We start from the raw sequence: 16,236 nt of genomic DNA, 5'->3' as shown, positions 1-16,236 counted from the left end.
AAGAGAGAGAGAGAATTTTACGCATCCCGAAGAGCTAGTGAGATAAAGCAAGGGGAGCTAAAAGTGAAATAACATTTTGTTGAAGTGTTCAAAATAAAGTGATAGACAGAAATATTAGTCGGAGAATAAAAAGAGAGTAAATGAAGCATTATGAGTAAGATGTGATGATAACGGTAAATCAAAATACAACAGGATGACAGAGTCTACAGTGAAATGAAGGCAAAGACAAGAGGAGACATGCCTTGAAACTATAAACGAATATAAGCCATAATATCATATCCTCATTTCGAGAAATAAGTTGGTAACCCGAATGTGATTACCAAAAGGCTAAGTTAGACCCCCGGAGTAATAAAAATCATTATGGGATGGAGAATAAGATAAACTAAACATGAATTAGGGATCGAAGGAATTTGTAATAGTTGGCATCGTGAGAATTTCAGAGATCGTGTTCCAACAATAATAGAATGGACAACAGAAGAATAACCTTTAAAGGTCATTCAGGAAGAGGCTTCCCTAAAGCGAGCAATGTGAGTAAAGTTAAGCTTAAGGGATTAAGTGTGCCAGTTACACTAGGTGTCACCTTCGTGTATAAGAAATTCAGTTATCCCTAGTATAGAAGGGTTACCATAAGGATAGTAAGGGTTATTGATAATGTGAAAAGACGCCAAAGATGAAGAGGTAAAACATCTATAGGTAGATCTTCGTAGCACTAAGTCTTAGTACTCTTCTAAAGGAGGGAAAATGATGTGATATGGTATTAAGTCAGAGTTATTGTTTCAGGTAACTATGAAATAATAAAGGAAGAATGTGGTAGAAAGGCAAAAGAAATGACATTGAATTTATTCAGACCCTACAGATATGCTACGACAACAGAACATTATGCAAGCACGCCACCGGGAAGAGGCAGTAAGGGTTCCCATACCAGATGTTATTGATAAATAATTGTGAATGAACACTTGATACATAAGAAGCCAATACGAGTGGTAAGTTAATACAAAGAAAATAACCCAAGAGAGATTATTGATCGAGGCCAACCCTCTACTACTATTGAGTAGCAAGAGAGGTCGAAGCAGCTTTTACTCGAGAAGGTCGGGATCAGTTTTCACATGGATCTAGATATTGGAGTTGAGTTTCTATCTAAAGTAGAGTCATGTATTTGTTCCTAATTGCACTTCTGAACATTTTTGGTTTTGATATTAATTCTAATTTTATAATACTACAATGCTAAATTAGGCTAAGTAAAGATAATATTAAATTATTGAGAGTTGATCAAATAGATAAAAGGCACTAAGGTAGTGACTTTCTCCTAGGTGGTCAATTGACGGATTCTTGAGTCTAAAGCTAGATTGTCATATTTGGGGAGTATGATATAACCATTGCACGATTCTACTTACTCTATACCTCTCGGTAGTTCGAGTGATTTTACCCAAATTGACTTTCTCAAGACCAATTGGGTATGCAAATTTGTGCAAGTAATCAAGGTTCAAGTCAGATATTACTATCTCTAGGTTTAACCCTTTAATTAGGGCTATCAATCTCTTGAATACGCCCCAATTCCTTGTTGGACTAATTTCATGGACTTAGGCTCTCTTTCTCAAGAAGAGCCAAAGTCTACTAGGCATAAACTAGTGTTTGCAACCACTAATTCAATATTAAAACCCTAAATTAGTCCAAATATCAAACACCCATAGACAATCAAGCATCAAAACACAAGACCCATCAATTACCCACACTAGGGTTGAGTCACAACCCTAGCTAATGGGTCTAGCTGCTCATAATTGGAGAAGAAAACAAAAAAATAGATGAAGATAAGACCATAATAATTAATTACTAAATAAAACTTGAAGATTCAATGTTGAAACTAAGCTAAAATTACTCAAAATGGTAAAAGATAAGAAGTCACGAGCGCAACTTTGTCCCAAAATCTATCTGATGACCTAAAAATGGGAAAAGAAACTATTTATACTAGACTGAAAATTCTGGACAAAAATACCCATGCGGGGCTAGTGCGGACCGCACAAAATCAAGTGCGGCTGCACTAAGGCTCTTGGCTTGATTAATATGCTCTCTTAACTTGGGCTTTGCGGACAGCACAAAATGGTGTGTGGCCACACTGGCCCTGTTTGACTGAGCTTGGTCTTGTCTTGGTACTTGTGCAAGTTTCACTCCTTTTTGAGCTGGTTTTTGACACCTTGTCACCTTGTTGATCAAACCTGCAATCAAGCACAACTTGTGAGCCTTTGGGACTATTTTGTACACATTTCTAATCAAAACTTAAGTAAGAAGGAGTGTAAAATGCATCATAATCCATAGTTATCAACTCCCCCAAACTTAAACTTTTGTTTGTCCTCAAGCAAACAAAATAAGACACACCCTTTAAGCGTCAATTCCAAGAAAATTCAGCAGACCTAAAGTGACCTCATCTAGCATCAATTGGGACTAACAATTGCCCTCAATTCAAATGAATCATTAACAACATCCACTCTTTTTAAAGACCATGGATTTAGTGCGACACAAGAGCATCAAGAGTTGACTCAACACATCAAATAAACTCTTTATATTACTTTGTTCATTGTGGAACCCACACTAGCACATCCTCAACTCTCCCTAAGCAAACCTCACCTTTATGATAGTGACACTCAAAACGAGGTTAATGGAACTACACTCATCTCTCTCAAGGAAAAGTCACAAGTCCGGCTCTAAGTACCATATACTTGCCCCTTATGTGAGTCACCACTAATGTAAGTTTCATTCAACTCAAGATCATATAGAGATTTTATGGAGACGTAGTGAAGGCTTTTGGTTCAGGGTAGGAATTGTTTGGTCTAAGTAGGTTCCATCTTCCCTTTAGCACTTCTTTTGCTTCATTTTGGCACACATTCACTCGACTTTTTGAGTCATTTCACTTCTTTCTAAGGGGTTAGAGTGACACACTGTCACTCTTTATTGTTCATTTTAAATTTTTTCTCCTTTTCAACTTTCCACACCTTTCATTCTTTGCTTTTATTGAATCCGCTCACTCATTTCTACATTGAACATTCTTTTTGTGTTTTTTCTTTTCTTTCTTTTTCATTGCCTTTCCTTTTCTTCATTTTGTACCTTTTTACCCCTTTGTTGCAATCCTCGTCTCCCCCACCTAAACTTATACTTTTGCCATGTGCTAAGGGAATATCGGGTGCCAAGAGAGGGTATCTTTTAGAACGGGTAAAGACTTGTATCATGGTTCTTGAAGGAAAAAGGTCTAAGGCTCAAAAGGGTTGACTAGGGATTTATCATTGGTAGGCTATGGAAGTGTTCAAGCTATCATTTAGATCAAGGAGAGCCTATAATCATGTCTCAAGTCAAATTACACTTAGGATTTCACCTCGACAAACATTCAGGGCAAGTTCTAGACCAATGGCTCGGGACTTGGACTTGCAATGCAATTTCTCACTACAAAATCTATGGGATTGCTAAAGACACAGAGTCAGGGGCCCACAACAACCTTAGATAAGATTTGAGCACACAATGGTCCTGAAAAACCACTTGATGATTATTGGCCAACACAAGAGTCTCAAGGTCACAACTTTCACCATCCTATACACAACGATTTGTTTTTGACCATAAGATCAAAGGCAAATGTGCTAGCCCCAAGTGAAGCTTTGCTTGAGGCACCCTTACCACTAACTACTAAAAAGAAAAGAAAATAGACTCAAACCCTTAAGAAGGTTATCATGTCATCCATCATCGGGAAGAGCCACCCGGTTCACACAAATTCCACCTTTGGAAAGAACCGTGGCATTAAGAAAATCAAAGGCTTATTGCAAAAACTCAAAACAAGAAGCTACAAACATAAAATAAGAAGCTAAGAAAAGGAAAAATGCGGAAAGTAAAATGAATATGTACAAGAGGGGATTTAATCAAAAATACAATAGGGGAGATGAATATATACAATGGAACATAACTTTTATATACAGACCTAAGGTAAAAACTGCGAAAAATGTAATGAAATGCTGAAATTTTATACATACCAAAGATAAAAAAGAAATAAAGAAATCATTCATATATACAGTCATCCAAATCCAAGTAGGGCCTACCCCCTCAAATGAAAGCTAGCATTGTCCTCAATGCCAACTAAGCAAAATAAACACCAAAATAGAGGAAAGAGGATACAGAAACTCCCAATGGGCCGTCTGTCAGCATGGGATCCTAAATGGTCCCTGGGTCCTCTGTATGCTCGGGAACCTAAGATTGGCTCCCTGTGACCTGTGGCTCTGCTGCTGGGACCTGGGCCTGCACCTTGACAAGCTCCTGGGTTGCATCCTGTGGCTGATTGGAGGATGTCTCCGGTGGGTCCGCTAACTAGATAATTGTATCATTGGACTGGGGGATCACCCTTTTCCTCTTAGGAGGCCTCTCAGACTGCTCTAGCTAGGGATGGGCTGGTGGCACAGGGTCATGTAGTAGCAAATCCAAAGGCAGGTGATCTGCCTTCAATCTCTGGATCTGCTGAAGTGGATGGGCCTGGGGCCATGTCTGCTGAAGTGGAGGGAGGCTGTAGAGTAGTCACTACCACTATTGGCTCTTCAAACTGGCTAGTTAAAGTAGTGGATTTTCCCTTGAAGTGCTTGCCCTTAGGGTTGTCATCACCCTGTAGACTATACCACGAGAAAGGTACCTTTGCCTTCAGTTTCACGTCAAATTTGCACTTCTCCACATTTTGGCCCTTTAGGTACAGGGTTAGGAAGTTGGGGAATGGGTAAGACCTATCACCCTCATTCACTACCTGTGTAATGACCCAGGACATCACATTCCCGACATTGATCGGGTACCCTGCCATGATGGATGCTACTAAGATCGCTAGGTGAATTGGGAGTGAGTTGTCATGGGCGGTAGGATCTAGCCTGCTACACACAAATGTCTCCCACCCCTTCGCCTCGAAGTTCAATGTCCTCCTCAATATCTTCACCCCCGCAGTTAACCACTCGGGGGTGGTACCTGGGATTGCCAAGTACTCTGTCAATCACAGATGAGCTTCTTCTCCCAACTTCATTTTGTCCAAGTACAGGGACTCCTCCTCCTCCGTGAAGCCCAAATAGTCATTGATGGTTTTTCCATCAAATTTCACTTTCAGATTCCGCACTTTGATAACCGTGGTACCCTTTTTGATGTGGGCCACGTTGGTGTAAAATTTTTTCACCAAGTGCTCATTGGCGTCATCCACCTGCCTTATGAAGTAGTCCCATCCAGCTCTTTCTCTGAATTGCCTCAGCACATTAGGATTACGAGGAAAAACATCCCTGGTGATAATTTTTTTCTCAAGTATTAACCTCTTTTCTGGCCACCACTCTCTGAATTTGTGGTAGGCAATCTCACTAACGAACCGGTCCTCCCATTCCTCCGGGTTCCTAGTCCGCTCTACCCCACCAAATTGGGGCTCACCCCCTTCCGCTTTTTCCCCTTCTTCTGCTACTGCATCCTCTCCGGATAATGAAGCTGTAGAAGAGGTGGAGTATTTATTTCCACTACCGGCAGCTGAGCCCTCAGGCGACTCAGAAGATACGCGCACTGAAGCTTGGGCAGTAGGGGAAGGTGGGGGTGTATCTCTCAATTTATTTCTCTCCGGCCAGTTAGGAATGTACTCTGGCACGGAGTCTGATGATATATCCCGGGAGGACTCATACTCACTCCCCAACTAGTCAATGGCCCTATCTGCAGCTTTAATGATTTTCCTTGTGTTCTTAATATTTTGTCTGACTTGTGGGGTCAACATTATCATCTTTTGTTTCCCACCCCGGGAGGACTCTCATCTTCCTCATTTAGACTTTGTTAGTATCCAGCAAAACAATGAAGTTCACAGTTGTATTAAAAATGTTGCAGATAGTATGAAAATTGCAGAGTGAGGACCGCACAAAATGTAGTACGGCCACAAAGAGGCCATTGCGGACTGCAAAAAATCCATTACGGTCCGCACAGAGGTAGGGTTCAGACTACCCATTCTCTGAAACTATGCACCCGAAACACATAAAATGCAATGCGGTCGCGGTCCTCAAATGTCAGCTTTCAAGACTTTCACCATTGCGGTCCGCACAAAATACCATTGCAAATCGCATAGAGGCACCGCGGACCGCACAAAATCCACCACAATCCGCACTGAATGCCCAACAGTAACACCAACCTAGATTTGTTCAATTTTAGTCCAATTTTACACCTATTGATGAGTCCCTAAGTGTTGGTTTAGTATTTTAACTACCTAAACCTACTTTAAACAAAAATTAACTAACCTAAGCTACAATATTGAAAGAAAAACGGGTAGGGAAAGAAGAAGAAACAAGGGAAACAAAAATTTACTGAAAATAATAAAATTAAACAATTGAAAAGGGATTAAAGTAACAGAAGTAAGATGCTAAGATGATGAATAAGCCTTAGTGGCTGATTACGTGCAATAGAGAGATGAACATTGATTTTTTTAGGCTCTGAAAGTAAAGGGATCGAAAAGTTCAAAAAGAGGGTTATGGGTCCTAGTTATAGAAAAAGGTCATGGTGCCCAGCTTACCTACCCACCGCCGACGGCACAAAATGGCACCGTGGTCCGCGGTGCTCAAAACCACAAGTCACTGACAAATTGACCATTGCGGACCGCACAAAATACAATGCGGCCGCGGTGGTAAACTTCATAGAACCCCCACTTTTGTCAAATCATCAGTGCGGTCCACATTGATTTCTTGCCCCCGCACAAGGGTCTTTGAGGCCGCACAATATAAGTGCGTTCGCATTGACAACTTCAGAGAGTGGTCATTTTGCAAATTTTTCATGCACTGCATCAACACAATCCTACAGCATCTCACAACCAGTCAGTCCAAAAATAAATCCTACACTACAATAAAAATCAAAGAAAAACAAGAAGAAAAAACACGAGTTGCCTCCCAAGAAGTGCCTGATTTAACGTCGCGACATGACGCAGGTTACTATCAAATCATTTGAGATGGAGAAGTGTCACCACGTGGCTGTCATCAATTTTTCCCAAGTAGTGCTTGACCCTGTGTCCATTCACTCTGAAAACTTCCCCATATTTGTTCTTCAAATCAAGTGCACCAAACTAGGTCACAAACACCACTTCAAAAGGTCCACTCTATTTTGACTTAAGCTTTTCCGGAAACAGACGTAACCGAGAGCTGAACAAGATAACCAAGTCACCCACTTTGAACTCCTTGCCACGAGCATATTTATCATGAAGGTACTTCATCTTGTCCTAGTACAAGGACGAACTGGAGTAGGCATGGAATCGGAATTCATCAAGTTCATTAAGGTGCTCCACACGAAGATTTGCTACCACATCCTATTCAAGATTTAATTTCCTCAAAGCCTACATGGCCTTGTGCTCTAATTCAACCGATAGATGGCAAGCTTTTCCAAACACCAACCGATACGGATACATACCAATCGGAGTCTTGTAAGCAGTCCTATTAGCCCATAGAGCATCATCCAACTTCTTTGACCAATCGGTCTTATTTGCATTAACCGTCTTTGACAATATACTCTTGATTTCCCTATTTGAGACTTTAACTTGGCCACTTTCTTGAGGGTGATAGTGAGTAGAAACTTTGTGGTTGACGCCATACTTTGCCAGCAAAGTGTCAAAAACTCTATTGCAAAAATGAGACCCCTCATCACTTATGATTGCACGAGGAGTGTCAAACCTTGTAAAAATTCTCTTCTTGAGAAATGCAACAACACTTCGAGCCTCATTGTTGGATAAAGCCACGACTTCAACCCACTTTGAAACATAGTCCACCGTCACAAGAATGTATGTGTTCCCACACGAGCTAACAAACGGATTCATAAAATCAATGCACATCAAAAATATCAACCTCAAGAATGGTATTGAGAGGCATCTCATCTTTCTTCGAAATTCTGCCCGCTTTTTGACATTCGTCACACCTCTTCACAAGTTCGCTTGCATCTTTGTACAAAGTTGGCCAATAAAACCCACAACTAAGAACTTTGGAAGCCGTCCTCGCCCTGCCATGATGGCCACCATAGGGAGAGGAATGACAAGCCTCTAAGATACTTAATTGATTTTCCTCCGGGACACACCTTCGGATCACACCATCCATGCAAATCTTGAACAAGTATGGCTTGTCCCAATGGAAATCCAAACTATCCCATTTGATCTTCTTCCTTTGGTTAGAAGAGAGCTCACACGACATTATACCAGTCACAAAGAAATTAGCAACGTCTGCAAACCATGACATACCATTCACTCACACCGAAAGGAGTTGTTCGTCGAGAAATGAGTCATTGATCTCTAGGCCATCACGAGGCCCCCCTCCTCCTCCAAGAGGGACAAGTGGCCCGACACTTGGTTTCACTACTGAGTAGGCTATATAGTCAATATTTACACCTTAATATGACCATACTTTGTTGTTGTTTTATAGATAATTTGCCAACAAAATGATCTAAATAGTGTTCTTTTGTTTAGTAGGGAATATTATATGAGAGGAAGCAACATGGAGTGTTTTGGAGGCGATAATGTGAAGAAAAGCACCCACTCGAGAAGTACCCGAACACAAAGAAGCATAAATGGCCTGGGCAAGAAGGCCACTATGACCGCGGTGGCACCATGGTGAACCGCGGCATATTAATGAAGTGAGGCAGAAAGGTTAGCATTCACCGCGGTCGACCGCGGTTGGCCGCGACCGTGGTGCACTGTTCACGCAGTTGGAAGTTTGAGGACCAAAGTGTAATTTTGAGGAAACTTTTGTAAAACCCTTATAAGCTTTAGAAACTCGCCCAACTGGAGAAACAAGCTAATTTTAGACTACTTTTGGAGGAAGAACAAGTGTGAGAAGATCACTAAACATTAGAGTTTTTCTATCTCCTTTTAATTCTTGCAATTTTACATTATGAACAATTTAGTAGTTCTTTCTTATTTTGTTATGAGTAGTTAAACACTTATCTAGGGTTGATGGAACTAATTGTTGGTTGAAGTTTTGACTCAAGTTGTTATAATCGAGCCGGATCTATGATATGATTGTTAAACTATGTTTTGTATGATGATTAATTGAATGGGCCCTTGATTAATCGTGTCTAATTACCTTATATTGCTTGAGAAAGAATATTAGGTTAGATAGCTGTTGAACAATACCACTTTTGGGTAATTGAAGAGATTCATTACTTGAACTTAAAAGTGGGTTTAGAGATAACAAAACTTTGGTGGGATAATTTAGAGTTGCATACCCATTGTCAGCTAGAGTAGTTTGAGAGAATGCTCTAGTAAATTATTGTAGTTGATCAAGAGATAATTACGATAGCCCATAACTCTTAATCCTCATAGAGTATTACGGCGAGATTATAGCAGAAGAGTCAAGACCTAAACTAGCAATTGGGGAAATCTCTGCCCTAGACCTCTTTACCATTGAATTCTCTTTGTTTTAGCTTACTGTTGTTTTTAATAGTAGTTGAAGTAGTTAAACAAAAAAACCCAATCTTTATTGATCAAAAATCTTGCATCTAGAGATTGATTGAGTTGATAATAACATTACCGAAGAGTGTAATAAATAGGTTAGTTCCCTGAGGATTCGATTCTGGACTTAAAACCAGATTATATTTGCAGCGACGGCTTTGTCCTTTAAAAGGCATAGTTGGGCGTTATCAAATTTTGGCGCCGTTGCCGGAGAACTAACGGTGTTATTTATTACAACTTAGAAGTTGTGTTAAAAATTATTAGTTCAAATCAATTTTCAAAGGTGTTAAACAATTTTCATTGAAATTCTAATGTTTGAACTCTTGTGGAATTCAGGTGTATGCCTAGAAATTCTTTGAGGACTGGAGAACTACTTGAAGGACTTTCAGACCCCAAGGAAACATTCAGGGCATTGAATCGTGCCAACAGGAGGATCCAACAATCACAAAAACCACACCAGCTTGAATTTGACATGGGTGACATAGAGAACGTCAACGGAAACATCAAGGATGAGCCAACTGACCCAAACGTTAGAGTGGTGGCACCTCTTGTGCCAGAAGCTGCACTTTATGATTGGGCTCAACCCACAGCTGACAACCTGGCAACTGCCATAGATGTTCCTGCAATTCAAGCGAAGACATTCCAGATCACCAACAACATGCTACATCTGATACAGAATAAAGGATTGTTCTCTGGGTCACACATTGAAGACCCTCAGCAAGATTTGAAAAAATTTCTATCAATTTGTGTAACTCAAAGGCAGCCAAATGTGACCCCAAAAGCTATCAAGCTATTACTGTTCTCGTTCTCTGTGAATGGGGAAGCTCAAACTTGGCTGAATTCGCTCCCAATCAATTCCATTATCACCTAGGAGAAATTACTAAAGCAGTTTTTGAATAAGTTCTACACGCCCAACAAGACTGCAAGGCAGATTGATAAAATATTGTAGTACAAGCAACAGCTGACTGAAACTTTGCAAGAAACTTGGGAAAGATTTAAAGGGATGCTGGTGAAGTGTCCTCACCATGGCATTCCAGACCAGATGCTTGGCTAGAGATTCTACATGGGATTAGCTGACAATCTAAAGACCAATGTGGATGCTTCAGCTGGAGGTGCATTTTTTAGTAAGACATTCACCGAGTGCAAAGTCTTTCTTGACAAGATGTCCCAGAATTCGGGGTGGATGACTAGAGGTACAACACTGGCACCTATAGTGCATTCAGTGCCTCTTGACCCAAATAATTCGCAGGCAGAGAACATGGCCACACTCATGACTCAGATGAGTATTTTGACAAAGAAGATAGATGAGATGGGTACCAAACAGGTGCATATTGTTGACACGACAAATGGAGGACTGTGTACACCCTGTGTTAATCAGTCTTATGTATGTTCATGGAGCGGAGAAGGTGAAAATAAAGGAGCAAGGGAAGATATAAATTATGTTAACAACTTTGGAGGTCAGAGACAAGGAGGACAACAGTGGAGACCGGTACCAAATCAGCAATACAGACCCAACACGCCTCAGCCTGGGGCATGCAAGCTTAAGGCCAAATGGTGCCATACCACCAGAGACAACAGGGCTACCCACAGCAGAACCAACAACAGTTGACATATCAGCCACCTCCTCAGGAGAAAGATAACAACATGGTAGAGATCAGGGGGATGCTCCAGCAACTCATTGGGACAAATGGTAAGATGCAAGAAAAGTTGGCAGTACATGACTCGGCTATAAAGAACATTGAAACTCAGTTGGGGCAGTTGTCTATGGCTTTAAACAACCGCCCCCAGGGAACATTGCCAGCGAATACAAATATTAACCCCAAGGAGCAAAACCCAAATTAGCTGATGGCAGTAAGTCTTCAGAATGGGAGAGATTTAGACAAAGAGCAAGAGATTGCACAAGCCAGCAAAGAGACTACGCCAGCCACTCCAATTCCACTAGAGGTAGATGCACCAACAAATCTGACTAAAGTGGTAGTTGAACAGGGTCAAGATGAAAAGGGTAAGGCTAAGATAAATGAACAAGCTACAGAACAGGTGGTGCCTCTTGTGCCACAGAAATCCAACAGAGAGAAGCCAGCAAGTAGTACACAAAGGGTGATACCTGCACCATTCCCTCAGAGACCGGTAAAACAAAAGAAGGAAGATCAATACAAGAAATTCATAGAGATGATGTGTCAAATTCAGCTGAATATTCCTTTGATGGATGCCTTGAGGGAGATGTCAGGTTATGCGAAGATGATGAAAGACCTAATGTCATGGAAGTTTGATTTTACAGACCTATCTACAGTGACTCTAACGCAGACCTGCAGCATAGTAGTGACCTAGCCGATGGCTCAAAATATGTCCGACCCAAGTAGCTTCACTATTCCATGCACGATTGGGAGTTACGCCTTTGCAAAGGCATTATGTCATTTGGGAGCCAGCATAAATTTGATGCCTCTAGCTGTATACACCAAACTGGGCATTGGCAGAGCTAGAACGACTTCGATGTTGCTACAACTAGCTGACCGCACGGTAAAAAGGCCTACTGGGATTCTTGATGATGTGTTGGTGCAAGTGGGGAAGTTCGTGTTCCCTGCAGACTTTGTTATTCTAGATTGTCAGGTAGATGAGGAGATATCTATCAGTTTAGGTAGGCCATTTTTGGCCACTGGGAGAGCCCTAATCAATTGTGAGACTGGGGAATTAAAAATGAGACTGAACGATGAAGAAGTCATATTCAATGTTCAACAATCTATGAGGAGACCCAGTAAATATGCTAATTGCTCTCTAGTGGAGGCAGTGGATGTGATCCTGCAAGAAGATGATGTGACCCTGACTGCTAAAGATCCATTTGAGGCAAGTCTGACAAATTTAGAAGAAATGGATGGTGAAGGGTTGGCTGAGTGGGTCATGGCACTTGAAGGCTAAGGATTCTGGAAAAGGGAACCTCAGTTCGAGTCCTTTGAGTTAGAAAAAAGGGCTACACCTCCAGCAAAGCCATCGGTAGATGAACCACCCAAGTTGGAGCTGAAGCCACTTCCAGATCACCTCAGGTACGTTTTCTTAGGCCTCGATTCTACTTTTCCTGTTATTATATCATCCGGTTTGTTAGATGTATATGTAGAACAGCTCTTACAGGTACTGCAGGAAAGCAAGATTGCCATTGGCTGGACCATGGCAGACATAAAGGTATCAGCCCAGCCTTCTGTATGCATAATATTCTCTTGGAAGAAGGGCACAAACCTTCCAGGGAACATCAACGAAGGCTGAACCCGAACATGAAAGAGGTAGTAAAGAAGGAAGTGATCAAATGGTTAGATGCGGGAATCATCTTCCCCATCTCTGATAGCAATTGGGTTAGCCCTGTCTAATGTATGCCGAAAAAGGGGGAAATGACTGTTGTGCAAAATGAGAATAATGAGTTGATCTCAACTCGTACAGTCACGGGATGACGGATTTGCATGGATTACCGAAAATTGAACACAGCCACCCGAAAGGATCACTTCCCCTTGCCTTTCATTGACCAAATGTTAGACAGGCTGGCCGAGCGCTCGCACTTCTATTTCTTGGCTGGATATTCGGGGTACAATCAGATATCAATAGCCCCCGAAGATAGAGATAAAGCATCCTTCACTTGTCAATATGGCATCTTCGCCTTTAGGAGAATGCTTTTAGGGCTTTGCAATGCACCAGATACATTTCAAAGGGGCATGTTAGCCATTTTCATAGACATGTTGGAGGGTATTATGGAGGTCTTTATGGATGATTTCTCCGTGGTGGGAGATTCATTCGAGGATTGTCTTCACAACTTAAGAAGAGTGCTCAAAAGATGTGTGGAGACAAATTTAGTATTGAACTAGGAGAAGTGCCATTTTATGGTACAGGAAGGGATAGTCTTGGGACATCAAGTGTCCAGTAAAGGAATTGAGGTCAACCATGCTAAGGTTGACGTGATTGAAAAATTACCACCGCCCACTTCAGTCAAGGCGGTGAGAATTTTCCTTGGGCACGCTAGTTTCTATAGGCAATTCATAAAATATTTCTCCAAAATTGCTAACCCATTATGCAAACTCCTTGAAAAGGATCACCCCTTTGTGTTTTCTAATGATTGCAGGTTGGAATTTGAGGAGCTGAAGAAGAGATTGGTGATTGTACCCATCATTGTTGCTCCCAACTGGGAGCAACCATTTGAGCTCATGTGCGACACAAGTGACTACACCATAGGAGCAGTCTTGGGGCAGCGACAGGGTAAACTGATGCACCCGATTTATTATGCAAGCAGAACGCTGAGCGATGCACAATTCAATTACACTATGAAGGAAAAGGAGATGTTGGTTGTTGTTTTTGCATTCGACAAATTTAGGTCATACTTGATTGGATCGAAAGTTATTGTTTACACTGACCATGCAACAATTAGGTACCTGATAGAAAAAAGGAGTTAAATCCACGCTTGATTCGTTCGGTTCTTCTGTTACAAGAATTTGATCCGGAAATACGGGACCGAAAAGGGACAGAGAACCAAGTAGCTGACCACCTTTCAAGGTTGGAAGGAGCTGAAAAGAAGGTAGAGGTTGAGGATATAACAGAGACATTCCCGGATGAACAGTTACTGGCAATGACAATGGAGGAGGCACCTTGGTATGCTGATATTGCTAATTATTTAGCAAGTGGTATTGTACCTTATGAACTCTCCTCAATTAAAAAGAAAAAGTTCTTTCGTGATTGTCAATATTATCATTGGGATGAACCTTTATTGTTTAAAATATGTGTAGATAACATGATCCGACGGTGTATCCCCGAGAAAGATCAACATTCTGTTTTGCAGGCTTGCCATGCTTCATCATATGGTGGACACTTTGGAGGAATTCGGACAACAACTAAGGTGTTGGAGTCAGGCATGTACTGGCCTACTCTATTCAAGGATGCCCATGCTTGGGTTAAAAGCTGCGATGAATGCCAAAGAACTGGCAACATATCTTGTAGACACGAGATGCCAATGACCACAATTCAAGAGGTGGAGATTTTTGACATGTGGGGGATTGACTTCATGGTGCCATTCGTCAGCTCGTATGGTAACAATTACATATTGGTAGCAGTTGACTATGTCTCCAAGTGGGTCGAAGTAGTTGCTCTCCCGACCAATGATGTTAAGGAGGGTACTAGGCTTTCTAAAGAAGAACATTTTCACGCGTTTTGGTACCCCCAAGAGCTATACTCAATGATGGCGAAACTCATTTCTGCAATAGAGCATTCGCACGGCTGATGAAAAAATATGGAGTTCGTCATAAAATGACCACCCCGTACCACCCACAATCAAGCGGGCTAGTTGAAGTGTCCAACAGGGAGATTAAAAGTGTCCTCACAAAAACATTGAATGTAACAAGGACTGACTGGGCAAAGAAATTGGATGATGCATTGTGGGCATACGGCACAGCCTTCAAAACCCCAATTGGTATGTCACCGTACAAGTTGGTGTTTGGCAAGGCATGCCACCTCCCAGTTGAGCTAGAGCATAAAGCACTTTCGACATTATGGCAGTTAAACTTAGACATGGAGACAGCAGGTACTAACAGAATCACTGGGTTACATGAGCTAGAGGAATTCAGGTTCCAGGCCTTTGAGAGTGCTAGATCATACAAAGAAAGGATGAAATTAATGCATGATAAGCACATCTTGGATCAAAACTTCAAACCCGGAGATCTAGTGTTATTATACAACTTGAGATTGAGATTGTTCCCAGGTAAGTTAAAGTCCCGATGGTCAGGACCCTTCAGAGTGGTGCAATTGTTCTTGAGTGGAGCTGTAAAGATTGAATCAGAAGATGGGACAAATAAGTTCACAGTAAATGGGCAAAGGTTGAAACATTACCTTGGCATGGCTGAAGAAAAAGGGGATAGAGTGGTAATCACTTTGGGAGAGCCCCAGTACGCAGATGAGGAGTGATGATCAAATGCTTGCATCGTGCCGCGACGTTAAATCAAGCGTTGCGTGGGAGGCAACCCACGAGGGTGTTGTTAGTGTGTTCATGTAACTTCATATATTTAAAAAAAATCAGCGCTAGCACCGTGACCGCGGTGAACCGCGGTGGAAGGCAAACATTCTGCCTCAGATTTTTCATCTCACCGCGACCGCAGTAGACATCGGTGAACCGCGGTGAGGCGTAAACTTTCTGCCTCAGATTTTGAAACCCACCACGGCCGCGGTGGACCGCGGTCAACCGCGGTCGGTCCCAGGTAATTCTAATTTTTTTAAATTTTTTTTTTCGTTTTTCTTATTTTTTTTCCTCCTCTTTTAATTTTACAACCCAAACCACCCCACCCCACCCCTCTTAAACCCAAAACACCGATCCCCTCCCCCATATTTCCAATTTCTCTCTCTCCCTAAACCCTAACCCCTCAAATACTCTCTTCTTCTTCCTCTTCTTCCCTCATACTAACATCCCCCACTTCCATTCCTCTCCCCATTTTTCAACTACGGTATGTTCCTCACCTCTTCTTCCTCTTTTCTTTAGTATTGAGTTGTAGTTTATGTAATTTTATGTTGTGTTGGGATGTAATTGTTGGTATACTCTTTGTCTTCTTGTTTTTGGTTTTCACTTTCGTTTTTGAGTTTGATTGGTGAAGGGGCTGTGCATTGCATGTTTGAACGGTGTTATTTGTGGGTGATTGAATGAAGTAAGTATGGGGTGTGTTGGTGTGGTAGTATACTTGATTGGGGAGGAGCTTTGATGTACCCATGAGGGCTATACGTGTTTGGATAGTGCCTTGCTCACAAGGTGTTTGGGAAATTGCCCCAATGGAGATATA

General features: G+C 41.6%; 1 protein-coding gene across 1 annotated transcript; it reads left to right on the top strand.

Moving 5' to 3' along the window:
- Window positions 1–11,776: 11,776 nt before the first annotated feature.
- LOC107828251 (uncharacterized) lies at window positions 11,777–12,358 on the top strand. The gene has a single exon (XM_016655539.1). The coding sequence runs from the start codon at window positions 11,777–11,779 to the stop codon at window positions 12,356–12,358; it is 582 nt and encodes a 193-aa protein (XP_016511025.1).
- The last annotated feature ends 3,878 nt before the right edge of the window (window positions 12,359–16,236 follow it).

This window comes from Nicotiana tabacum, chromosome 3 (assembly GCF_000715075.1).
Source record: "Nicotiana tabacum cultivar K326 chromosome 3, ASM71507v2, whole genome shotgun sequence".
NCBI lineage: Eukaryota > Viridiplantae > Streptophyta > Magnoliopsida > Solanales > Solanaceae > Nicotiana > Nicotiana tabacum.
This window is presented reverse-complemented; position numbering and strand designations above follow the sequence as displayed.

What these genes read in the sequence shown, in the direction of transcription:
- LOC107828251 (XM_016655539.1), top strand. Translation starts at nt 11,777, where the DNA reads ATGGCTCAAAATATGTCCGACCCAAGTAGCTTCACTATTCCATGCACG.